Source organism: Eubalaena glacialis, chromosome 15 (assembly GCF_028564815.1).
Source record: "Eubalaena glacialis isolate mEubGla1 chromosome 15, mEubGla1.1.hap2.+ XY, whole genome shotgun sequence".
NCBI lineage: Eukaryota > Metazoa > Chordata > Mammalia > Artiodactyla > Balaenidae > Eubalaena > Eubalaena glacialis.
The window spans coordinates 77214787-77239220 of NC_083730.1; the positions used below are offsets into that span (position 1 = coordinate 77214787).

The following is a 24434-nucleotide window of genomic DNA, read 5'->3' on the forward strand; positions in this document are numbered from 1 at the left end:
CAAACTCACGTACTTGCTGAGGCCGGTGGGTGTTGTGAATGGTTGGAGTGGGCCAAAAAGAAAGGGCGTTAGATTTCATGCTACAGCCAGTGGTGGCCCTGCAGGTAAGTAGACCCGTATTGCTAGCTCTTCTGACTGCTCCTGGGAAGCCAGACAATCTGGCTTTCATATGAAATCTCTCAATTTATTAAGACTAACTCAGATTTCTTTTAAAAGCACAAACAGGGACCTCCACTGCAGGGGGCCAGGGGGCATGGGTTCGATCCTTGGTCGGTTCGATCCCTGGTCGGGGAACTAAGATCCCGCGGCCAATAAAAACCCCACAAACACATCCAGGGAGTTGTGTGGTGGGATGCAGCCTGCAGGCCTAGGGCTGGTGGTGTCTGCCATATTCTCTGTTGCCTCCTTTAACCCCCCCTCCCCGGGTCCTGCTGCCTCTAGAATCCCCTCTGGAAGAAGAATCAGAGTTCATTACTTGAAAGAGTTCTTGGAAGATTATCTGGGCCAACCCTTAGCCATGTGTGGTTCTTATTTCACCAGAAAGGTAGGTAGGCGTGGGCAAGTAAGGAACTGTAAAATCTGCCTCGCCGGGAGTCTGTGCTCCTGGGCCTGAGCGGCTGGGCTCAGCCCCACTGCCCCACCCCCAGTGGCTGCTGGCACTTCCTGCTGTCGGCCACTGCACACTGAACTGCCCTTGGCTCTAAGGGTGGCACCACCCCTGGGATCTTCCCTCAGAGGACCTGGACGCCAGGCCAGAGCGCCATGGCTGCGCTTTGAGCCTGGGTTTTGAAGTTTGTCCCTCTCACATGGAAACAGGAGTCTTTGTTCACAGCCAGTGAGACTTGACTCCTCTCGTCCCAGCTCCTACCTCAACTACGTGTGGGGTAGGACAGTGGAGTGGGGTGGCCAGGCACCCCTCCGCCCCCGACTCCCTGCAAGGGACAGTGCCCATGGAGGGAGACCTCACAGTTTGGGGTACAACAGGGAGGGGTGGATGGGGACAGAGACTTGCACTTTTTTTTTAAGTTTTATTTTTTTATTGAAGTATAGTTGCTTTACAGTGTTTCAGGTGTATAGCAAAGTGATTCAGTTATATATATCTTCTTTTTCAGATTCTTTTCCATTATAGGTTATTATAAGATATTGAGTATAGTTCCCTGTGCTGTACAGTATGTCCTTGTTTATCTCTTTTATATATAGTAGTGTGGATCTGTTAATCCCAAATTCCAAATTTATCCCTCCCCTGCTTTCTCCTCTGGTACCCGTAAGAAGACTTGCACTTTAAAAATAAATAAATAAATAAACAAACAAATAAATAAACACATTTATTTATTTATTTATTTTTGGCTGTGTTGGGTCTTCGTTGCTGCACGTGGGCTTTCTCTAGTTGTGGTGAGGGGGGGCTTGGGGGGGGTACTGCTCTTGCCATCTGTCCTGGCTCTGCTGGGTTGGATTCCCAAGAGCTCCAGATGTCTCCTCCAATAAAACCCAAAGTAGGGCTGAGATGAATACTCCCCCCGCCCCCCCCAGCCAATCTCCTGATGTAACCAGCTGGGCATGGTGGAGGGAGGCCAGCCATGCCAAGCCAAGCTGAGCCCTGGGACCTTCTCTGCCACGTGAGCCCCGGGGCACAGACCACCCTGTTCGGTTCTTCCGTGAGGCTTGGCATCTGCTTGGCTCTCTGCTTCAGTTCTGGGGCTGGTAGGCTTCTAGCTGGTGGACTACAGGGTCTTCTTTTGGGTCTCTTCCCACCCCGTCCTCCTCCTGTGTACCTTGATGTCCCTACATGTGAGCCCTGCCAGCGAGACTGACAGTCCCTGAGTGCTTTTTCTTTCAGGCAAGTCTTTCCCTCCTTTTTTTCTCCGTGGTTTCCCAGTGTGACTCTTGTTAGCCGAAGTCGTGAGGCCTGGCCTCCACCTGCTCCCTCCCTGTCCAGGAAGAGGCCGAATTCCCAGTGCAGAGAGTCAGCGAGGATATGGGCTTCCAGAGAAATTTGTCTTGACCTCCTCAGGAAATGGCTGGAGGCATCTCTCCTTTGTAGATCAGCGACGCCATCCCACCAGGGCCTGTGTGGGGAGCTTGGGAAGGACTGGGACAAGACTTGGGGCTCCTCCCTTACTCAGGAGGTACCAACAGTCAGTCAGGCAGCCCGAGAATTTTGTCTTGCCCCAAACCAAGCAGATGGCTTCCAAACTTGTGAAACTGGGAAGACCAGGGCTGGATGGCATAGATACTTCTAGGGAAGTGAAAGTGTAATTGAGGGTCAACTGGGGGCCACTGGCCCTGGCTCTTTCTTGCCCCCTTTGCCCCTTCTTCTCTGCTCTTGACTATCTCAGATAGTGGTTCCAACTGTGTTCTGCAGTGTCATACCCTCCAGATGATACTCGTGACAGAAAGGATCATGAGCGGCCCATCCTTCTTCTGGAGGGTGCTGCCTGGGGTTCTGAGCACCTTCCAGCTCTTTCTCTCCCTCAGGAAAGCATATTGGAACACGTGGGTGGGCTGACAGTCATGAACCCACTTCAGCTTATTTTCAAACAGTGAAAGCAAATAAATAGGAAATGTCCATACTTTATGATCCTTAGCTTAGGACAGGTGGTGGCACACCTCAGGCTTGTTGATCGTACATCATGCGAGAGATTCTTTGTCCCTCCCTCATTTGGCTGTTTGGTGCCTTCAGTGGAGCCTTGACTGCCAGTCTGTCTCCTGATGATTCTCTTGCCACCTCTGCCTGATTCTGGTGGAGGCTGGGGAGCCACTGTGCCCCAGAACGATGGCCCAGGCTCCTCAATCTGTGCAGATAAGAAGAGGGTGGAGGTCAGCGCCTGGGGCAGCCCCATCTTGCATCATGCTGTTTGGATGGGCAACAGAGTGGAAAACACTCTTGCAAGTAGACCTACCAGGCAACGCGTTAGCCTAGAACATGGAGCTCCCCGTGCCACCACTAGGGGCTCATTTGTGGCACAGGGCCCTGCCTGAGGGGCAAAGACAAGAAGGGAGGCCCAGAGCAAGGGCCCCAGCAGAGGCCGGGGTGGAGGGGCACCCCAGTGGCCAGCCTTCTTGGATTGCTCCAGGGGCTCTGGAGACTGGCGCTTTGGAAACGGAGAGTGTGGAGAGTGGTGACAGGCAGAATGAGGGACAGCTGCTGACAGCGATGTTCCTCTCCCAGTGGGGTGTCATGGAAAGAACATGGGTGAGCTCTGCAGTCAGGCAGAGCTGTCCTCGTGGGGGTGGGGGACTCTGCCCGGCTGCAGAGCGTACTCATCACACATCTCTGAGCCTCTTTGTCCTGATCTATAAAATGGGGTTGTGAGGCCTGCACGTTTCTCCCCGTGCCCCCCTGTCTGAGCTTCTTTCTGGTCACGCGACCCTGTCTTTGGGTTCTTTTGTGGCACTCTGCAGGGCTCGGAGCCTCAGTGGCAGGAGCAAAGGCTGCTCTGCCCTGGGCTTGCTCTGGGAGGTCAGAGACTGAGAGCTCCTTCTATTGCCGAGATTCCAGGTTCAACGCCACAGGGCTCTCAGACAGCAGTGACTTCCCAGCAGGTGGCAGAGCTGGCATGGGGCTGGGGGGTGTTGGAGCCTGTAACTTCTCGCTCTCGCCTCTGTCCTTGCTAGGGAGTGAGTCGGAGGCTTCTGGGCTCAGCTGATGTTCTCTGAGGAGGACTTGGAATGAACCCAAGGAACGGAGGGATGAGGTCAGTGGTTTGCTCAGCAAGGAGGCCCGAGTTAGTGACAGACCTGTCACAGCTCCCAAGATTCCTGGCCGCAGTCCCTGGCTCCGCCTCCTCCCCCTCCCATCCTTAGGGAGATGAAAATCGGCAATGATGCGATGATGCGGGTTTCTTTACCGAGTGTCTCCTTGTGTCACAGCGGGAGGCCCAGGAGGCTCTCCCCAGCCGTGGTGGTTTTCGCATACTTTTTCATTGATTACTCACCCTGTGCTCTATCTGAGTGACTAAAGCCCAGAATTGCCACCCAGGCTGGTGAGTGGTGTGGATTTGAACCTGTCCCCCTCTCTACTTGGAGGCCTGTTCTTTCCACTCGGCCACGCTGCCATGCAGGCTGGGATGCCAGGAGGGGTATAGAGAGAGCTATGTGATTGTCCCAGCTCCCAACGCCACATGGGAAGACAGATCTATGGTATGGACAGGATGGCTTTGTGGGGCTGCTTAAATGTCACCTAAGTCCCCATGTGCATGTGCAAAAGGTCGCTCTGAAGCCTCAGTTCTTATCTTACAATTCATTTGCATTTTGCACCTGACTCCATAAAGTAGCCTTTTAATTTAAGGCAGTGATTTCAATTTCTTGCTTCTGAGTCAGTTTGATCCTCAGAAGGTGTCCTGGGTTCACCTGTGCCCCTGGCCTCCACGCTCCCCCTGGGGGTGTGGATATCCCTGTAGATGATGGGGGTGGGAGGCATGTTCAGTGCTGTGAATAAAGGCACTTTGCTGGGGAAAGGGAAGAGGGGGCCCAGTTTGGCCAGTGAGGCAGGTTGCAGTGAGCGGGCCGAGAAGGTAAAGGCCAGTCAGGGCTGTATTCTGAGAGGCTCAAGACCAGAACGCCAACCCCAGGGGTTCCGATCTCGTTCTGTAGGCAGAGAGGGTCATGGTGGCTGAGTATTCTGACTCTCTTTTGCTTGGCAAACGTCCAGTCACTGTCCAAGAGGCTCATGAGGGTATTCGTGCTGTGGATCTAGCAAGGGGGGGGAGGAGGTTCCTGCCCTCAGAGGGCAAGCGGTCTAGTGGACGCGCACAGAAGGGGTGAGGTTTCAAGTTCACACTGCTGGCGTCTGCTGCAAGGGTTAGAATGGAGGAGCGCAGGGCAGGCGCTGCCAGGGAGTTCGAGAAGGGGCCGAGCGTGGATTCGGATGCCGGTCTAAGTTGTTGGCTTCCTGTGACAGAAAGGGAGGCAAGTAAAGGGGAGAGGCCCCGTGAAGGAAGAACTGATGGTACTTGGTGACAGTGACATGTGGGGAGCTGGAAGAGGGCCGCAGGATATCACAGGTGCTATAGGAGAACCGGGGAAGGCCAGCAAGAGAGAATGCGGTCAGGAAATGGCCTAGCTGCCGGAGATGGGGAAGAACGGACCTGTCCTGTGGCCACCGTGAGCCATGTTCATTAGTCAGAGCTTGACTGGTCAAGAGGGGGTAAGTAGTGCTATGAAATCCACAAACATCGGGAAAAGACTACAGCTCATTCCTGGAACAGGCCAACTTTTGAACTTTCTGTTTGGGTCTCTGTAGGGCGGATGACTCACTTCTAAGCCCCTCCTAACCTCTGTTGATGATTAGCAGGGGTGAGAGGCCCCCGGAGCCGCCCTGCTCTGCAACAGACCGACTTGCCACAAAGAGCCCAGATTGCAGGAATGGATTGGGTGGATTTGGAATAGCTGAGAAAAATTCCAGCCCCTGAGCCACCTGGGTTCGAGGCTGTCTATCTTGTTGTATGTAAATCCACGTTTTACCCTTTGAAGGAACTGCGGGGCGGGCCTGGAGTTGGACCCTAGACACGACCTTAAAAAAGTCCAGAGTCTCTGGGTGACCCGAAGAGGTGATGAAATCTGACCAATGAAATGCGTCCACGGGGTTCTGGGCCCTCTGGGGGAGGGTGGGGCCCGCTGATCCTGGACCCAGAGATGAGTTATTTACAACAGAAACGAGACTCCGCTGTCCAGTCAGCCTGGACCTGCTGCTGTGCCCGTCTTGGGGGGGGGGGTGGAGGTGTGCAAAGTATACCTGGGCGGCTTCTCCCACCTGTTGCTGCTTAACCTGCTGGAGCCCCATCAGATGGGGAAGCCGCCGTGGCCCAGGGCCTGGTCACTGGGGGGTCCTGTGTGGGTGCCCAGTGCAGCTGGGGCCTGGCACAGTTGGGCTTCTGCCTGGAGCTCGGCGTGACCTCTGGAGTTGCCTTTCTGCCTTTATTCTCTCGTGTCTCTGGTTACCTGTGCTCTGTGACCTTGGGCGCCAGCCAGGCACCCAGTAAAGAGAGCCAACCTGCCTACACACTCATGTTGTGTCAGCCCCTGCAAGAAAGGGCAGACAGGAAACCGCCCTCCTAAGGCATGTGGGAAGCCCAGGCAAGAAACGCCTTCTCCAAAGGGCCGCCTCCCACCTCTCCGAGCAGCATCTTGGAAGACTCCTGGCCGTCTCCCCTGGTTTCCTGTGTGTCACCCCCAGCCCACACTTCCTTCAGGGCTGAGAGTAAAATGGCAGTTCCTGTTGAGTGAGGCATGAGTCAGCGAAGGAGAATGGTGGCTGAGTCTTCATAACCTCCAGGCATGGCTATTAAATATTTAAATGACACTACAGTATTGATTGTTTCTCCTCCATCCCCTTAGGGAGAGCAGTTCGCTGTCTGGGATTCAGATAATAGCAATATCTTGGATTTAGACAAACTCCGAAGAGCTCCAGAAAGGTTCTGTGTAAATTTCACCCAAAATTATGTTATCTCCTCCTCAGGGCTTGCTATCAGGCATGGGAACAAATTGGGTTCTGCCCGTTTTACAGCTAGAGAAGATGCCCGACCCGATGACGGGCACCCAGCAGGCTGGGCCTGGAATCACAGCATCCTGGCACTGGCTACTTTCTCTGTTCACGGCTCCTTCCCCATCTTCCTCATCCTCACAGTCCCGCTGTCATTCAGCCATTCATTCTACCTGCTGGGGATATGGCATCAAGCAAGATAGACAGGGCCCCTTAATTCCTGGAGAGGAGGCAGTCAGTTGGCAAGAACCCAGATTGGCAGGGGAGCCCCCTTCAGGAGATTGAGTTCCTAGTCAGTGGCCAGGCCCTGGGTCCCCGGGCTGGGTAGTGCAGAGCAGATCTGGCCTAAATTGTAGATTGGCCCTTACTGTTCACAGATCTGTCTTTCCTCCCAGGACAGTTATCAGGATAAATATACCCAGCTCCCCATTCCTGGGGAGTTACTCACCATGTAAAAGTGCCCTGCTGCCCTGGATTAGATTACCTCTGCTCTAACTGCTCATGTGCTCAGGGCTGGGGGAGGGGGAGACCCGCCTTCTCGTCCTGCTCTCCTTCCTAATCTGGAAGAGTCTCAGCAAAGGGGCTGAGATGAGACCATCCCCGTAGAGGGGAGCCGGTCCTGCTGTTTACACAGCTCCTTCCTTAGGAAGGGCCGAGCCCCGCTCACTGCTTATGTACTGAGCTTGGGCAGCTGTAAGGAGGCTGGGCAGCTTCTCCTCTGACACTTGAGGCCACCAAGGCTGCGCAGGTGGTCAGCAGGGGGGCCGAAACCTCTCTTGCCCACAGTTCTGAACCCAGTAGGGTAGGCAGACTGAAAGGCTGGGTTTCTCCAGGTCTGGTGGGGAAGGGACTCACCAAGCTGCTGCTGTCTGTGTGAGAGTCTGGGTCTCACCATAAATGGAGGGAATGGACAGTTGGCCCTGGCCTGGGAAGGCCTTGTGCGATGGCAGTCCCTTATGGCTGTGCTGGAGCTCTCAGGGCAGTGTTTGCTACACCTTCCTTCTGCTTCTCAGCTCCCAAGGAAACACCTGCCTGGGCAGTGAAAGCTGAGTTACATTGGCCTGCAGAAAGAAGGTGGGTGAGCTGAGTCTTGTTCTTATTGTGGGCCTCTTCTAGGCTAGGTATCAAGAATATAAGGCACGTCAAGCTGGGGTCTTCCTGGTGGCCAAAGGACCCTACCTCTTTTAGATCGGCCTAGCGCTGGTGTGGCAGGGGAGCCTGTGAACTCTGGGATGGGATGATGCCCCACATGTACCTGCCCCATCATGAAGATCTGCTGGGCAGGCTTCTCCATGGTGACTTTGTTTTCCCCAGGATGGTGCTCCTAACTGATGATCTAGGATTGCAACATCCTTTGCCTTCAGGATGTTGAAGCGCTTTTCTCCTTCCCCTCCAGGGCTAACCATCTCTCTGGGAGGGAACTCCATCTACTGAGCGTGTGCTCTATTCCAGGGACTGTGCTAAAGCAGGCACTTTATATCCACTCTCTCATGTAATCCTTACTCCTGTGAGTAAGGTGGTGGAATTCCCATTGGACAGACAAGAAAACCGAGGTACAAGAGCAGTTAAGCAGCCTGGACGGGCAACTTGGCCACAGAGCAGAGTTTGTGTGACTCAGAATTCCCGTGTGAGTTCTAACATCTCGTGTCCTCAGAGCCTGGGAGGGAGAATGAAATCTGTAACCGTGCCCCCCCCCACCCCGGCCGCCGCCACATTTGAGGGATCCTGGATGGCCCTTTATCTCACTCTCTTTAGCATCCATCCAGCTCTAGGCCTCTGATCTTGATAGTCTTTAATCACATACTAAGAAGTTGCCGGGCTTGGGTAGGAGGAAGCCAGGCTTGTGAAAGAGGCTTGACTTGTCTTTATACTCCAGTTGGGGGTGGAGGTGGAGGTGGTTAGTTGATTCTCTTTAACTTATTATTGGGTGTCATGTGTCTGTGGGTCAGCCCAGGTCCCCAGGCCTCAGTCTGGCGGAGATCCCCTATGTTGGGGATGGGAGGGCGCCTGGGACTCCCTCCGTCCTGGGCGCCTGAGCTGGTCTGGGAATATGAGGGGCGCAGCTGCAGCATTTGCCCTGGAATGCAGCCCAACCGGCCCCGAGTCTCCTCCCTCCCGGCGCAGAGAGCCTGGACACCTGAGTCTTAACCCCCTCAGGGCTGCAGAGCCAGCGGCTCCCCCCACCACCTCCCGTCCTCAGGATTGTGCTCGGCTGGTGGTTGCTGGGGCCCAGGGAAGGGCCTTTCACCTTGTCCTGGCCCCGTGCGCTGTGCCCACCCACCCGCTTGCCCCTGGGCAGCCTCTCAGTGGAAGCCACAGCCCCTCTGAGTGGCTGTTTAGGCGCAGCCGCTGGGCACTGGAAGCTAGGGCATGTGTCTGTCTCTTGTGTCACTCGAGTCATGCCTTCAAATGATGTGTGCTGCAGGCACGGCCCAGAGGCTTGGGCCCCCGGCGCCGTTGTGCTCCTCCTCACAGCCTGCGCCATCCCTCCAGCTCAGTCAGGCATTCCCTGGCACTGAAACTTTCCCGGTGCACCCATGGCCGGCTGGGGGCTCCCGGGTCTTCCCCAGCTCTAAAATTCCGTGATTGCGCGAGGTTACCTTCGGTTACTCCCCGTGGCGGAGAGCCGATGGGCCGATAGCTCCCTCTGGCGGGCAGCGGAGGACGGTCCGCACCCCTTCGCTGCCAGGGCACAACAAGCTGGTTGCCTCTGGTGGACTGGAAACTGTGCATTAACTCCCCCGTCCCCAGTTTCGAAAGGAGAACTCTCCCTCTCCACACATACACTGGATAGACTCCCAGAGACCTGGGCTTTCCCTCTTCTTGGATGGAAGTGACAGAACCTGCATCCACTGGTCTGGAGAGGCAAAACGCTTGCAGAATCTAGGGTGATTTCCTCCAGAAAGGGGCTGGGAAGCCCCAGAGAGAGCTCTTTCCCCAGGGTGACTAAGGTGGTCCTAGTCACTCTGACTTGTTCTGGTGGTCTCAGGCCTGGACCCAGAAGCTTAGTGGAGCGATGCTGAGGAAGTCTGAGGCCTTCCTTAGGCTGAATGAGTGAGCCCTGACTGCTTACTGCTTCTGTGTGTATGGAAGCCATCCTCCAAACATGTGGGAGAGAGGGTGTGTTCCAGCGGCACCATTTTCTCTGACACCTTCTTCGGGGTATGTGTAGAAGGAATCCTGAGCCTGCCCCTAGGGTATTCAGAGCTGGCACCAGGCAGTAACTAGCTGAAAACTGGGGACCTTCCCCCCCACCCCCGCCCCCGCTGTGGACTGCAAGTGGACTCCATCTGCCATCTCTGTTTACTCAGGCTGGGGAGGAGTTTGCTGAGCTTGCAAGGAGACTTTGGCCCATCACCATTTTGCAGCCTGTGGGGAGATAGCAGGCCTCGGCACCCATAGGAATCCAAAGTAGAGGCCAGCGAGTACTCCTCCGTGCCTCCTGTATTCCTGGCTCTCCCCTGAGGCGCATGTGAGGGGTTTGGTGGGACAGTGGCACCAAGTCCTGTCTATCACAGAGCAAAGACCAAGGATGGAGAGAGAGGAGGAAGCTACACCGCAGCACCGGTGGCTGTGCATGTCCTAACTCTCACTCAGACACAAGTTTGGACAGTGGTGTGCCTCCGCTCTCTGACATCCACAAATGTTTCACTCTGTTTTTGGGGTGTTTTTTAAAAGATTTATTATTTATTTTATTCATTTTTGGCTGTGTCGGATCTTAGTTGAGGCATGCGGGATCTTTCTTTGCGGCGCGCGGGCTTCTCTCTAGTTGCGGCATGCGGGTTTTCTCTCTCTAGTTGTGGCGCGCAGACTCCAGGGCGCATGGGCTCTGTAGTTTGCGGCACGTGGGCTCTCTAGTTGAGGCGCACGAACTGAGTAGTTGTGGCACGCGGGCTTAATTGCCCCGCGGCATGTGGGATCTTAGTTCTCTGACCAGGGATCGAACCCACGTCCCCTGCATTGTAAGGTGGATTCTCTACCACTGGACCACCAGGGAAGTCCGCAAATGTTTCCCTTTGAATGTTACTTTATTACTTTGCTTTTGCTTTTGTCTTCAAGGTTGCCCTTTTCTTGTCTTGCCCAGATCTTACCCATAGAGGACTTAGGAGAAGTCAGCACTTTGCAACCCAACCTGACCTCCTTGGAGGAAAATCTTTTTCTGAATTTCACAAAGCAAATGAGATGTGGTGTTTGCAGCTTCCCGTGTACTATAGCATCTGCTGTCCCATATAAACCTCACGCCAGTGCTGTGAGGTGGGGAGCTAAGTGATTTGCTCTGTGGCTGTGGGTAGTGTAGATAGAGGAGCTGGGACTGAACTCAGGTCTGGCTCGACTCCACAGATCTTTTGTCTCCACTCCCCAGGACTGGTCCTTTTGACCAACAGATGTATCTGTGTTGAAAAGAGCCTGTTTAAATCATAAACCAGAATCCATCCATAAACCAATGAGCCAGACTTGGAGTCAGGTCATGAGTGAGGTGGGAGAAGGTGTTTGGTGCAGAGGCTGGTGGTGTCCCTGGCTCAGAAGGTTTGACGAGGAAGCTTAACCATCTGTCTTTTATTGAGTGGAGCCTGAGAGACCCGAGTTCAGGTCCCAGCGGTGTCACTTCAGCCAGCTTAGGCAGTGTGGAGATGTGCCTCTGCCTCTCTGAACCTCAGTTTTGCCATCTGTGCTAGTGGTATCGTGAGGAGGAAGAGAGGTGACACAGGTGAAACTCCTGGCACCTGGTGGGCATTCAATCATGGCAGCTGCCCTTGTTACCCCTACTGGACTTGCACATGTTGGGGGCTGGCTCTGCCCATGATGGAGAAGGAGGGACCCCAACCATCCTGCTGGCTTGGGCCCAGAGGAAGCCAGGACGCCTTGTGAAGCCAAGGCAGCAGGTGTGGCCGTGGAGAGGCCACTGGGATTGGCCCTGGACACTGGTTCCTTTTCCACTGTTACCTAGACACACAGACTCCCTGTAGTTCCGTTTTGCTAGAGATAGGAAGTCAGACTTCTTCCAAAGGACGTGGAGGAGTCGGGGGCTGCAGGAACTGACCTTCCTTGGAAGTCAGAGACATCCCGGGCCTTGGAACAAGCTTCTGATCAGCTGAGTAGGAGCCTGGGGTAGGTGCTGCCAGCCTTGGGGGTAGGACATCAGGGCATGTAGCTGGGAGGTGTGGGCCCACAGACCCAGGTCCTGGGTGAGGCCCTTGCTTCTTTCTTACTTCCTTTGAGCAGGGGTGGGGTTGGGGACAGGGCCATCAGGAAGGATCAGACTGGCAGCCCTCAGAGCTTGGGCCCCGTCATTCAGGAAGTTGTGCTGTTTAAATCTGGCACCATCTTGTGATCACAGCAGCCTCTTGCAGGGCAGATTTTTCGGGTTTGGGGCCTCTGAGGAGTCAGTCCTGTCACTTACCGGCTTTGTTATTTGGGGCCAGTCCCACCACCTCTTGAAGCCGGTTTCCCCGTCTGTAAAGGGAAGGTGAGAATTCCAACTTCATGGGGTATTAGGAGGATTAACTGAGACCACGTATGCAACGTGCCCAACACGGTGCCTGTTAACTAGTAAATGGCCATGATCCAGCCATTGCTTTCTGGTGATTATTATCACAAGGGCCAGGGACCGAGTTCCCCCACTGCAGCAGGCCAGCAGCGGGGGGAGAGTGAACTAGTCCGTGGCACAGCAGGAACGAGGGCATGGCATGCAGGGCCAGGCTGTGGGGCTGTTGAGGGTCCCAGGAGGGCAGGATCAGCAGCTCCTGCCCCCACCCCTCCAGCTGTACCCTTCTTGTCTGGGGACTGGGGAGATGCAGGGCCCCCTGTGGGCTGCCTAGTGCCAGGGTAATGGAAGCTTGCACTTGAGGGCTGATTCGGCTCCCTTGCTGCTGTTAAAAGCAGAATAGTGGGGCCCTGGAGCCTCTGGGGCCAGGCTGCTTGCCAGGCTTCCGCAGAAACAGCCTACAGAGCAGTCCTGCCTCTCTCTGCTGACGGTGTGGGGGGGGAACGCTGCACCAGCCTTGTCCCTCACACTCCTCACCTGCAGCCCCGAGACTCGGGAGGAGCTTGGAGCCTGAGGTTCGGCTTCTACCTGGTCAGGAGGGCAGGTACCACCCCAGGGACCCCTCCAGGCTGTGGGCTGAGCGGGCTTAAGCTCTTGGAAATTAAGTGGGACCTGGCAGTGCCCAGGCCCCTCCCCGTGACGTGGGGCTCCTCCCGCCCGTTCTCTCCGCCTTGCCCTGCGGAGTCAGAGTGCGGGTTCCAGGCAGGCATTTCTGACTCCCGGCCGGCCAGCCAGCAAGCTGCACAGCCCTGTCGGGAGGGAACGCAGGTTCCCGGCTCCCAGAGGTAGGAGAGCCCTCAGGGTGGCCCCAGGAGCCTCCAGAGAACCTTCTTCTTGGCTGGGGAGAAGAGCTTTGGGAGCTGTTCTTAGGCTGGTCTGGGCTGGTACCTTCCTGACCTGAGGCTGGTAATTTCTCCCATGGGCGGGGCAGGTGCTCAGAAGTCATTAACTCTTGGGTGTAGGCAGGGAGGGCGCTGCCACTGGAGACTTAGTCCCCAGGATCCATTTTCTTACCCGCTTCCCCCCCCCCCCGCCCTCTCTCTGCAGACGCCCTGCTGGCAGACTTGGAGTCCACGACCTCCCACATCTCCAAACGGCCTGTGTTCTTGTCTGAGGAGACCCCCTACTCGTACCCAACAGGAAACCACACATACCAGGAGATTGCCGTGCCACCCCCTGTCCCTCCACCCCCGTCCAGCGAGGCCCTCAATGGCACGGTCCTTGACCCCTTAGACCAGTGGCAGCCCAGCACCTCCCGATTCATCCACCAGCAGGTAAGGTGGGGACAGGGGCTCGGAAGTCAGCTTCAGGGCACAAGGAGCTTGTCTGGCAGTGGCTCGGAGAGCCAGCGATCAGGGAAGTGGGGAGAAGAGGCGGGAAGCGTCTGGCTCTCCCCACCCGCCGCTGCCACGTGAGGGGGCAGTGACCAAGTGTTAATCACCTGTCTCCTGGTCAGAGTGTGGAAACTCCCTGGTGAGACTGGCTGTGAGCAGGAGCCTTCCGGGGGTGACTCGGGCTGTTCCTCTTCCTCCCCGGGGAGGCTCTGAGCACTGTCCTTCCTGCAGCCTCCATCCCCGTCCCCCGTGTACGGCTCCAGTGCTAAAACTTCCAGTGCCTCCAACCCCCAGGACGGCATCGGCCTTCCGTGTCCCCGAGCTGGCGAGGAAGAGCACGTGTACAGGTACTGCCCAGCTCCTCCCCCTGCTTGGGAATCCTGCGCATCGGTGGGCAGAGGCCACTGAGGCCAGGGACAGGCACGGCACAGCGCTGGAGGGGAGGGGGGTTCTGCTTCAGGGGTCACTGGGTTAGACGGCAGAAGGCCTCTCAGCTGGCCCGGTGGCCTTATCTGCCGTCACCGTGCAGCAGCTGGGCTGGCTCTCACATCGCCCTGCGTTGAGGAAGGTTCAGCAGCTGAAGCAAGACTTCCTTCCTCCCCTCTTCTTGCCACATCACTTCCCCGCTCTCCGTCCTCTGGCCGGTGGAGACGCTGTATCCCCTCTGCCTTATTCTCCTTGAGGATTTGGGGGCTGCCAGAGCTGGAGAGCTTCTCTCACCGAGGTCTTCCCTTTGCCTCTCAAAGCTTCCCCAACAAGCAGAAGTCGGCCGAGCCTTCACCCACCGTCATGAGCTCCTCCTTGGGCAGCAACCTTTCTGAACTCGACCGCCTGCTGCTGGAGCTGAACGCTGTGCAGCATAACCCCCCAGGCTTCCCTGCAGGTAGGACTAGGTCAGGCCCACCAGGCCCACCTGCTGGCCTCGATCCCTGCAGGGCTCAGGGCTGAGCAGCTTTTCTCTTTTCCTTCTCCCAAGATGAGGCCAACTCAAGCCCCCCACTGCCTGGGGCTCTGAGCCCCCACTATGGCATCCCAGAGAATAACAGCCCGCTGGGTGTCAAAGCTGGGCCACTGACCAAAGAGAAGCCCAAGCGGAACGGAGGCCGGGGCCTGGAGGATGTGCGGCCCAGCGTGGAGAGTCTCTTGGATGAGCTGGAGAGCTCCGTGCCCAGCCCCGTGTGAGTCTCCACTGGGCCCTCCCAGGCAGGGGAAGGTCTCGCCCAGCCCGTCCCGTGCTCCAGGGTCTGCCGTCTCATCCCCAGTGTCACCCGTTCCCTCTGAAGTGCCTGTTGTTTGCCAGGCCCTGCACCAGGCCTTGGGGGATGGTGGCGAGTCACGCAGACACCATGCCTGCCTTCAACGAGCCACTATCCATCAGGAAGGACAGACACTGTGCACGCTGAGGGCACCCGTAGCCCAGCAGCTGTCAGCACAGGCTTTGGAGCCACACAATAGGGTTCACATCTTGGCTGTGCACTTACTAAGTGTTGTCTCTCAAGCCTTTGTTTTCCCATCTGTAGAATGGGATAAGGGGAAATGGGATAAGGGGGATAAGATCACGTACCTCAGTAGGGGTGAGACCCAATAACACACGTAAAGCACGTGCACACAGGACCCATGGTAAGTGTCTACCGAGTCTTATCTCTCCTTGGTGGTACTGTGTTGTTGGAACAACCTCACACGTACGTGCAGTGTTGTGGGGGATACACAGGATGCTGGGGCTTGTTGAACAGGCATGCTTGGACTTGGTCTTCTTGGGAAAGGTGCCATTTGAGCTGCCCTCGCCTCTCTCCCAGCAGCTCACCTCAGTGCTCTGTCCTGCTGGCTGACAGCAGCCCCTCCCAACGATGGGTCCCCAGGAGAGACTGGGAGCTGGTGGGCTTCCCTGGGGTTGGGGGTAGCAGGACCCCAGTGTCAGAGCTGAGTTGTTGATCCCCTGGGGAGGGGAGGGACATGCTGGGGGTGCACGGGCTGGCCTCTGAGGTCCCCGCTGATGCCATGCCTGCGTGCAGCCCCGCCATCACTGTGAACCAGGGCGAGATGAGCAGCCCCCAGCGAGTCACCTCCAGCCAGCAGCAGACACGCATCTCCGCCTCTTCTGCCACCAGGGAGCTGGACGAGCTGATGGCCTCGCTGTCGGATTTTAAGGTGCCCTGAGGTCCCTCTTTCCTGCCCTGGCCCCTCAGAACCCCCATCCTTCCCCTCCTGTACCTCAGCATGAGTAGCTGGAACTTGGCCCCTCCGTGTTTGGGTGCCTCGCCCTGAGCCCGGGACCCCGCAGGCAGTGCCCTGGCCTTGCCAGGATACGGGGGAGGGAGGGCCAGGCTGGCCACGTGGCGACTGAGCTGCCTCTCAGCCTGTGAAGGCAGGACGTGCTCAACAGGACATTCCTTCCTCCCTGGGTGCTCTCAGCTCCCAGCCACCCAGGCGAGGGATCAGGAGGCTGGGACAAAGGACCCTGTGTCGATGGCTGCTCTTGGTAGGGGAGGGGGTGCTCTGCTGGGCCGTGTGGGATCCTGTGCTGAGAGGTCATTTGCCCTGGAGCCCCATCTCCCACGCTGGCTGGCTGTCCTCAACACATCCTTTCTTTCTGCCTCTGGCTCCTGAATCCACAGGCCTCTTTTGCCATCCTCCTTCCATCCTCCATGTGCCTCTGAGTCCCCACAAGTTCTCTCTGGGAAACCTCACCCATCAGGCTACTGGGCCAGTCCTGCATGAGGCGCCCCATCCCCTCCCCGCTGGGCCTCCCCAGGCCTTCCAGACCCGAGATGTTTTATTTAGAGGATGCAGTGCTTTGATGGGGACTGATGGTGACTGAACTCGCCAACAGTTGCTGACTCCACCCTTCCACGGGGGCATGACTTAGGGAATCGGAGGAGGGGAGCCGGCTGTTGGCCCCATTGGTGCCTCCAAACCTCCCTTCGGCTGGGGTTTCACGGGGGTGGGGGATGGTAGCGGCCTGGGCTTGTGGCCCTCATGTGCCAGTGATTCTGAGTGGCCACAGTCAGGAGCAAGTACATTGGACTCAGGAGTTGGCCCGAGGGAGCCCTGCCCCAGCACCCTTTAGGCTGTGCTGCTTTTCTGAGATCCCTTGAGAAGCTGCGCTGGTTCTCACTGTGCCCCTGGAGCAAGGTCTCGGGGGATGTAGGAGAGCTGGGATTGTCTGGGAGAGACAGAGCCGAGAGCTGCCTGTGGCTGCCTGTCCCTTGATTGGTGCTTGGGCTGACCTCCTCGTGCTCCACCTCACCTTAGCTTTTTCTCCCTCATCCGTACTCAGATTGGCGGGGCGCGGTGCCCGACAGGCATGGCTCAGAAGCTGCTTTCTGCTGCCTGGGTTTGATGGGAGCCAAGGATATGAAGCCCAGGAAAACCTTTCTGGGGGCTGGGTCTTCTTCCAGGGCCAGTCCTCATGCCTCAGCTTCACCACCACCTTGGTCTTGTCAGTGTAGACGGTCTGGTCAGTGTAGACGGGGACTCTCAGAGCCCTGAGGCCCAGCCTGCCCCTTGCAGTGAGCTTCCTTCCTCATCTCTCCCATCTCTCTCTCTTCTCCCCTCTGTCTTTTGTCTTTCTCCTCCTCCAGACCAGCTCCTCTGCTGTGGCCTTGAGCTCCCCAAGGCTGCTGCCCAACTCAGCTCCATCCCCACACCACATACTTTCTCCTCCTCCTCCTCCTCCTGGGCCCTCTGTATTCCTGCCACCCCCTAGGAAACCCTCCCCTCGAGGCCACGGCCACACCCTGGAGGTCCTCTGCACTGAGGACAATGTGGCCCCCAGCTGGCTTGATTTGGCTGGCCTTGGGGAGATGCCTGACACCCCCAACTCAAGGTCTCCCTCCAGGGAGAGTTCTTTGGGGCCACTGGGTGCAGAGAGCCAGGCTCGCGTTTGGAGGGACCCACCAAACGCGAGCCTGGTGAGTGAGCTCTCCAGGGTGCCTCCCGGCCACACTCTACCCCACGCTGGGTGCACAGGTCCCCAGGAGGCTGGGGAACCCCAAGTGCTGTCGGCCAACCCTTTGTGTCCGGGAGAGGCCGTGGCTGCCACATGGGAGTGGCCGTGGGCTCTGGAGGCACTTAGGCCTGAGTCCCCCCGGGGAGCTACGCCCAGCTTCCAGGAAGTAATCGAGCCAGCCGCCATGGCTGTGGACCGTCAGGCTATCTTCCCGGATACCTGGAGTCTCACGAAGGCACGTGGACAGCAGAAGGAGAGGGCAAGGCCAGAGCCAGGGGAGCCAGAGAGCAGATGCCCTGCCCCAGTTGAGGAGGAGCAGTTAGGTGGAGAGACGCCCACGGTGGGCAGCCTGGTCAGGCCAGCCCAGGGACCCGAGACCCCCAGGAGGCCAGAGGGCACCACCGAAGCCGCTGCAGAGGCCAGGAGGGAACGGTCAGAACTTCCACAGGCTGTGGTCGTGGACACACCCAACACCACGGAGAGGATTTCCACCTCTGGCCAGGCAGGCGTGAGCTCGCACGGCTGCTAGGCGTGGCCCCGGCAGGCCGCACGTGGACCACGCCTGGCTAATTGCATGCAGCCTCCCACTCTGCGCATGTTTGCTTGGGCAGCCGATTGCGATATGCCGTGGCCTGAGACCCTGACAACCATCACTGGGCAGTGGGCTCTGTGGGGCCGGCGGAGCTCCCTGGGCCCTGGAATTTCTCTTAGTGGCACCCTGCCTCTTGCTTGATTAAGGCTTTTTCCTTCAGATGAGCTTCCCCTGACATCCTGATGGGATGTGTGTGGAATGGTGAAAAGCATGGGCTTGGGAACCAGATAGAACTGAATACAAACCACACCTCCAACACTTGCTCCCTGGGTGACCTTGGGCAACGCCCCCACCGGCCTCAGTTTTCTCTTCTTTAAAATGAGGGTAATAGACCATTTCCCCCAGAGTTGTCCAGAGAATTAAATGAAGTAATGCCTGGAAAGTGCTTAGAAAGAACATAGCACACGGTCCCCCAGTAAGCCGTGGCTGACGTTAACGGTTATTATTCGCTTCTTGATTAAAATTTTAGGCCCTTTTCAAAAACAAAGTAAAATAAAACAACAACAAAAATAACCAAACCAGGACTTCCCTGGCAGTCCAGTGGTTAAGACTCCACGCTCCCAATGCAGGGGGCACGGGTTTGATCCCTGGTCAGGAAACCAAGATCCCGCATGACAGTGCGGCCAAAAAAAAAAAAAAATAACCAAACTGCTAGAAACAAGTAGGTTATAATGTAAACAAGGAAAAAAAACCTGGTTGAAGGATTTACTGTGAGGAACGACCGCATTTTTTCTACTACGAATCAAAAGAAGGAAGGGAGGGAGGGAGGAAGGGCAATTCTTATGCCCTTTCAAGAATGTCCACTTACATTCTTTCAAATAATTCTTGTAATAACCCTGTAAGGCAGCTGAGAAAATACCGTTACCCCATTTCAAGGATGGAGAAGCTGAGGCCCTGGAAGTGAAGTGTCTTACCCAAGGTCAGGGCTGCCTTGGAGGGAGTCTGCTCTGCCCCCTGCCTCCACCCTAGCTCAGCTTGGCTCTTCTCTGGTGGTGTGGTCCTGCCCACCCCTCCTGGGGGCTCTTGAGTGTGGACTGAGCAGCATCTGCTGAGCCCAGAGTGGCCTGTGACAGCTTCCCTCCCCCCCTCAGATCCGCTCCATGATCAGGAGGAGCCGGGAGACCGGCCACGCTCACCCCATGTCCCGGGAGCCCTCCCCTCGTCGCCGGCTGGACCCCGCCACCCTGAGCAGGACCCCGTCCCAGGAGCGGCTCATCGCGGAGCTGCAGGGTCGGCTGGGCATCCAGCCGGAGGTGGAGGAGGCCGAGGGGGCCGCGGGGGCCTCTGCCGAGGACTGGCTGACCGAGGGCGTCGTCATCACTGTGCAGCCGTGTGGGAGGCGGGCTAGGGGGCAGCTGGTAGAGAAGGTAGTGAGTAGGTGCCCAGGGCTGGGCCAGGGCGGAGGTCCTCCAGTTCTTCCCCAGCAGCGGCCAGAGGGGAAGTTTGGCGTGTGGGGGGGTCCTGCATCCCGTGGCCTTGTGAGGCCAGCCTCACTCTTGGTGCCAGAGTGGGAGGGCCCCAGGGAGCCCCTGCTTGCTGAGCTGATGTTTCCTCCGCCGTTGCCTTCATCTCTCTCCCTCTCTTCTTCCTCCCAGGTTGTCTTCCCTCCTGGCTCTCCCATTCCCCTGAGAAGAACCTTCTCTGTTCTGCCTTCTCCTCCTCCTCCCAGCCCTTTGCTCCAGCATCGCAAAGACGCCTCGGCCAGCAGCTCTTCTCCCCGGCCCAGCCCGCCCACCTCCTCCACCCTGGGGCCCTCGGCTCTTCCTCGAGGTCCCCCCGGGGTCCAGAGTGCTGGGGCGGGGCCACGGGAAGACGGTGTGCAGGGCCCCACCCCGCCCACTCCTGCGCCCCACTCTGTGAGGTCCATGGGCTGCCAGACCGACGAGGACCCACTCTTCCCCCCGATGCAGGCAGGCCTCCCGGGGCCCTGACACCAGCCCTACCTGTCCCTGTCCTTACGCTCGAGTGGTGTTCCCACCCTGCACACACACACACCCGCTCTGTTCCTCCATCCACAAGCCCTGCATGGTACCATGGTCCTTCCTGAGACCTGGCCTTGACCCTGGACCCTCGCTTAACCTGATGTCCACGCTCTCACCCCCGAGACGTCAGCTGCCCTCTTTCTTCCCCATGGGGCCTCCCCTCTGCCTGCCCCTTCCTGCCGCCCCTCGGTCCTGCCCCAGGCTCCATCTGAGGAAGCCATTCCCAGAAGGAAAACCAAAACCTATTCCCCCCCTTCAGCCCCAGACCCAGTACCTGGCGAGGCCTCCTTGCTCTCCGGCCCCATCACTTCCCCTCCCTAAGTCCTGCACCTTTTGGGTGGCTTACCTCTCTCTCCCTCTTCATCTCTCCCTGGGCCTCTCTCTCGTGGTTGTTTTTCTCTAGACTTTTTCTACTGATTTTGGTACTGCTAGTAGGGGAAAAAAAATCCATCCTTTTATTTCATCCTAAAGTCCTTTTTGTGAAATGGTCTGATGACAAGGTCTCTTATTCTTTCTTCCTTAATTAAAAAAAAAGAAATTCTTATTCTTGTTTCCTCCCCTATCTAAGATCCAGGGCCTGGAACAAAGAGCGGACGGAGAGCTGTGCTGGGCGGCCGGCTGGCCTCCGAACGGCAGCCAGAGCAGCCCTGAAGGGCAGGACGAGGGAGGGGTCAGTGCCAAGGCTGGGGCTTAATGTCCTGCTTGCCGTGTGTTCCCAGGGCTCAGTCAGCCCCACCGTGAGCCCCTCTGACACCAGAATGTCTTGCAGATGCCACTCCCACCTTGAGGGCTTCTGAAGCCCCTGGAGGGGCTGCACTTCCTGCCTCCATCAGCCCGTCTGTCCAGGAGAGGGGAGAGCCCCTGGTGCTGCGAACCCCATCCCCAAGGCCCGGATGTCCTCACCTGCCCTCTCCCCTCTCTCCACAGTTCATGGCCCAGGGGAAGACAGGGAGCAGCTCTCCCCCGGGAGGGCCCCCAAAGCCTGGGAGCCAGCTTGACAGCATGCTGGGGAGCCTGCAGTCTGACCTGAACAAACTGGGGGTCGCCACAGTCGCCAAGGGGGTCTGCGGGGCCTGCAAGAAACCCATCGCGGGGCAGGTGATGATGGGGAGGGTGGGGCAGGGGAGGGAGCGGCAGGTGGGCACGGGACCTTGGCTTCTCTGGGAGGGTGCTTTGTGGCAGACCTGGGTCCTGAACCATATCCTGCCTCCCTCCTCAGGTCGTGACCGCCATGGGGAAGACGTGGCACCCGGAGCACTTTGTCTGCACCCACTGCCAGGAGGAGATCGGATCCCGGAACTTCTTTGAGCGGGATGGACAGCCCTACTGTGAAAAGGACTATCACAACCTCTTCTCTCCGCGCTGCTACTACTGCAACGGGCCCATCCTGGATGTGAGTTCCTGGGTGCAGGTGGTGCCACCTGAGGCTCAGAGAGGTCACATTACATGGCCGAGCTCACACTGCTAGGAAACTGGGATTCACACTCAGGCCGGATGCACGGCTCGTCCTAATGCACATTAAGCAGCGCTACCTCTCATCCCCGATTCCCTTCTGCTGAGACTCCCAGAGGTTAGGAGCCCTGCCCAGGTAAATGGAGTGGAGTGTGGGCTCCCTCCCTCTCCTGCTGTGTGATGTTAGGGAAACGTCTAGCCTCTCTGAGCCTAAGTTTCTTCCCTTATAAAATGGGAGTCACAATAGAACCTATGATCTCAACTGCACATGAGGATTAAAGGAGACAGAGTGTGCCTGGCGTATCACATCCTTCAATAAGTCGGAATTCTCAGTGCTATTCAGAGCACAGTTGGGAGAGACCCCCATCTTGGGAGTGTTATACTCTTTCCTTGGCTGGGGCTGGGGGCGGGGGCAGAAGGACGGCCTTGCCTGTGGTTCTCAGCTGTGGGATCTGTCCAGTGGGGCAGCTGCTCAGCTCTGGTCCCACACTTTGCTTTCACAGAAAGTGGTGACAGCCCTTGACCGGACGTGGCACCCCGAGCACTTCTTCTGTGCCCAGTGTGGAGCCTTCTTTGGGCCTGAAGGTACTGAGCGGTACCTTCTCACTCGCTGTCGCCCGGAGCATTGGGGAGGCGTGGGCATGGTGGCTTGCTGAGGCTGGAGTCAGGGTGGCTCCTCCTCTGGAGGCCTCATCTGCCCCCCACACCCCCCCTCCTCAGGGTTCCACGAGAAAGACGGCAAGGCCTACTGCCGGAAGGATTACTTTGACATGTTCGCCCCCAAGTGTGGCGGCTGCGCCCGAGCCATCCTGGAGAACTACATCTCGGCCCTCAACACCCTGTGGCATCCTGAGTGCTTTGTGTGTCGGGTAAGGGGCCCCCAGCCCTCCTCTGGAGGGGGCCGAGAGTGGGCAGTGGGGAGAGAAGGGCCTACCTGACTGTGCTTTCTGAATCTGATTTACAGGCCCTGTTTGGGGGTATTAATGAGGTGAGAAGGCAGGGGGTGCACTCCTTCAAGTCCAGTAGGTCCTGGGCCAGGGCTCGTATTGAGGCTGGCAGAAACCAAGAGCAAGGTGGTCCTGTGCAGCAGCCCTGAGACGGGTCATGTTCGGGAGAAGGGTGTGTGAGAGTGAAATGAGATAACGCAAGCATTTAGCAGCCTCAGTGGAAATGGGCAATGGTTTCCAGACTGCATTCTGGGGGGTAATGTCCCCCAGATGTTATTAGAGATCCAGTAAGCATCTCCTGATCAAATAAGTTTGGGAAACTGTTCATTGCCAGACTTCTCAGAGCCTTTAATACCTAAGTGTGCCGTTGGATCTCCAAATGGGAATCTAGGATGCAGAGTTTGACCCTGGAACCCTTTTCTCGACACCAGGGTTTCTGGGCACACCGTTAAGCCACCTGCTGAAGTGCCCAGGCGTAAGACCCGTGTTTGAATTCAGGCAGTGCAACTTAGCAGTGGCAAGTCAAGGTCATTGGGAGAATTCAATAAGCGTTTAGCACCACACTTGGCATGTAGAGGATGCTCAGCAAGGGGGAATCGTTTCGAGTGTGATGACCCTGGCTGTCTCCTGCCCATCACCTGGGAGCTGCCTCAGCCCCCAGCCCTAGCCTGAGCCCCCTGCCACCCCCGCCCCACCCCTCTTCTGTCTCCAGGAATGCTTCACACCATTTGTCAATGGCAGCTTCTTCGAGCACGACGGGCAGCCCTACTGTGAGGTGCACTACCACGAGCGGCGGGGCTCGCTGTGCTCCGGCTGCCAGAAGCCCATCACGGGCCGCTGCATCACCGCCATGGCCAAGAAGTTCCACCCGGAGCACTTTGTCTGTGCCTTCTGCCTCAAGCAGCTCAACAAGGGCACCTTCAAGGAGCAGAACGACAAGCCTTACTGTCAGAACTGCTTCGTCAAGCTCTTCTGCTAGGCGCGCTCATCCCTTCCTCTGCCCCACTTCCCGGCCCAGCCTCCCAACTGCTACTGTGACCCAGAGGCCTCGCCCAGGGGTGAAGGGGCAAACCCGACTGAAACTGGAACCACGTCCTTGGCTGTTGCAGGATGGCAAGAGGGTCCTGAGGGGTCCCGCCTGCTTTTCTTACCCCCTGCCAGAGCCTCTGGGCCTCCTTCCTCCTCCTGCAGCTCTCCCCAGGCTGCCAGCTCTTCACCCTCCCCAGAGGCCGAGGCTGGAGGGCTCCACCTGTGTCCCCACGAACCCGCCTGGCCAGGCCAGCACCCCACACTGGAGCCATCTCTCATATTTCGGCAGTGGAGCTGGGGGTGGGGGTGGGGAGGGCAGACAGGGTCACATGGGGGCCTCTTTTCATCCTTATCCTCCCCCCACAACCTAATTATCCTTGTTTCGAGAGTATTGGGGGACAGCAGCTCCCTCCAGACAATGCCAGCATCCACCCATCCATCCATCCAAGGGCGGAAGTGTCAAAGTGGCCACGGAAGGTTCCTTGTGCACCTCCTGCCCTTCCAGTCTCCCCAGGCCTGGGCAGCTGCCCCCCGACCCCTGTAACTGCTCTGGTTCTACTGAGAAAGGCCTCTCCAGCAATAATGTTTTATAGTCACTTCCTCCTTCTCCGGGGATGGTGTGAGGTGGGGTTTCACCCCGTGCCTGGACACTGTACCAACTTTGATAGATTTCTACACTGAGGTTTGAATTCATATCGTCTGAGTTGCTTTTACTTCTCTATACAAACAATGATTTTGAAGAGATTTTAAAGACGTCTCCTTTTGTACCTTTCCCCCATGTGCACTGCCACTGTCCTGTGTATGCCACGGTGGCTCTGGTATATGGGGTTTGCCTTGTACTGAGGGCTTGGAGGGGGGGAAGCAATTTGTATTTTATTTTTTCTTAGCACAAGCAGGTGAACTGGGAGCAGCTCTGTGACTCCCCTTCTTTAACTTCACAGCTCTTCACAAGGACTGTTTTTTATAAACTGCTGTATTTTGAAACCCCTTCCTTACTATCCAGGCCAGCAAGCTCTTCACTGAAACCGGCCTTAAGGGTGTCTTGCCCTTTGGGGCCTAGAATTCCGAACCTCATCCGTCCTGTTCCTGAGGGAGGAGAAGGGGGAAGTACACTTTGGGGGTG

General features: G+C 57.2%; 1 protein-coding gene across 5 annotated transcripts in view; it reads left to right on the plus strand.

The window, feature by feature from the left end:
• PXN (paxillin) overlaps positions 1–23634 on the plus strand; it is a 42114-nt gene extending 18480 nt beyond the window's left edge. The window contains exons 2-15 of one of the 5 annotated variants that reach the window (XM_061170253.1): positions 13074–13300; positions 13592–13707; positions 14107–14243; positions 14337–14538; positions 15373–15508; positions 16942–17811; positions 18993–19268; positions 19497–19811; positions 20452–20553; positions 20811–20981; positions 21103–21276; positions 21839–21920; positions 22056–22204; positions 22995–23634. In XM_061170253.1, the coding sequence (XP_061026236.1) occupies positions 13074–13300; positions 13592–13707; positions 14107–14243; positions 14337–14538; positions 15373–15508; positions 16942–17811; positions 18993–19268; positions 19497–19811; positions 20452–20553; positions 20811–20981; positions 21103–21276; positions 21839–21920; positions 22056–22204; positions 22995–23261 (3224 nt within the window). In that variant the 3' untranslated portion in view covers positions 23262–23634. Of the gene's footprint in view, positions 1–12716; positions 12812–13073; positions 13301–13591; positions 13708–14106; positions 14244–14336; positions 14539–15372; positions 15509–16941; positions 17812–18992; positions 19269–19496; positions 19812–20451; positions 20554–20810; positions 20982–21102; positions 21277–21838; positions 21921–22055; positions 22205–22994 lie in introns of those variants that run through there. The other 4 variants (XM_061170252.1, XM_061170249.1, XM_061170250.1 and 1 more) reach the window with 4 other exon arrangements.
• Positions 23635–24434: the final 800 nt, after the last annotated feature.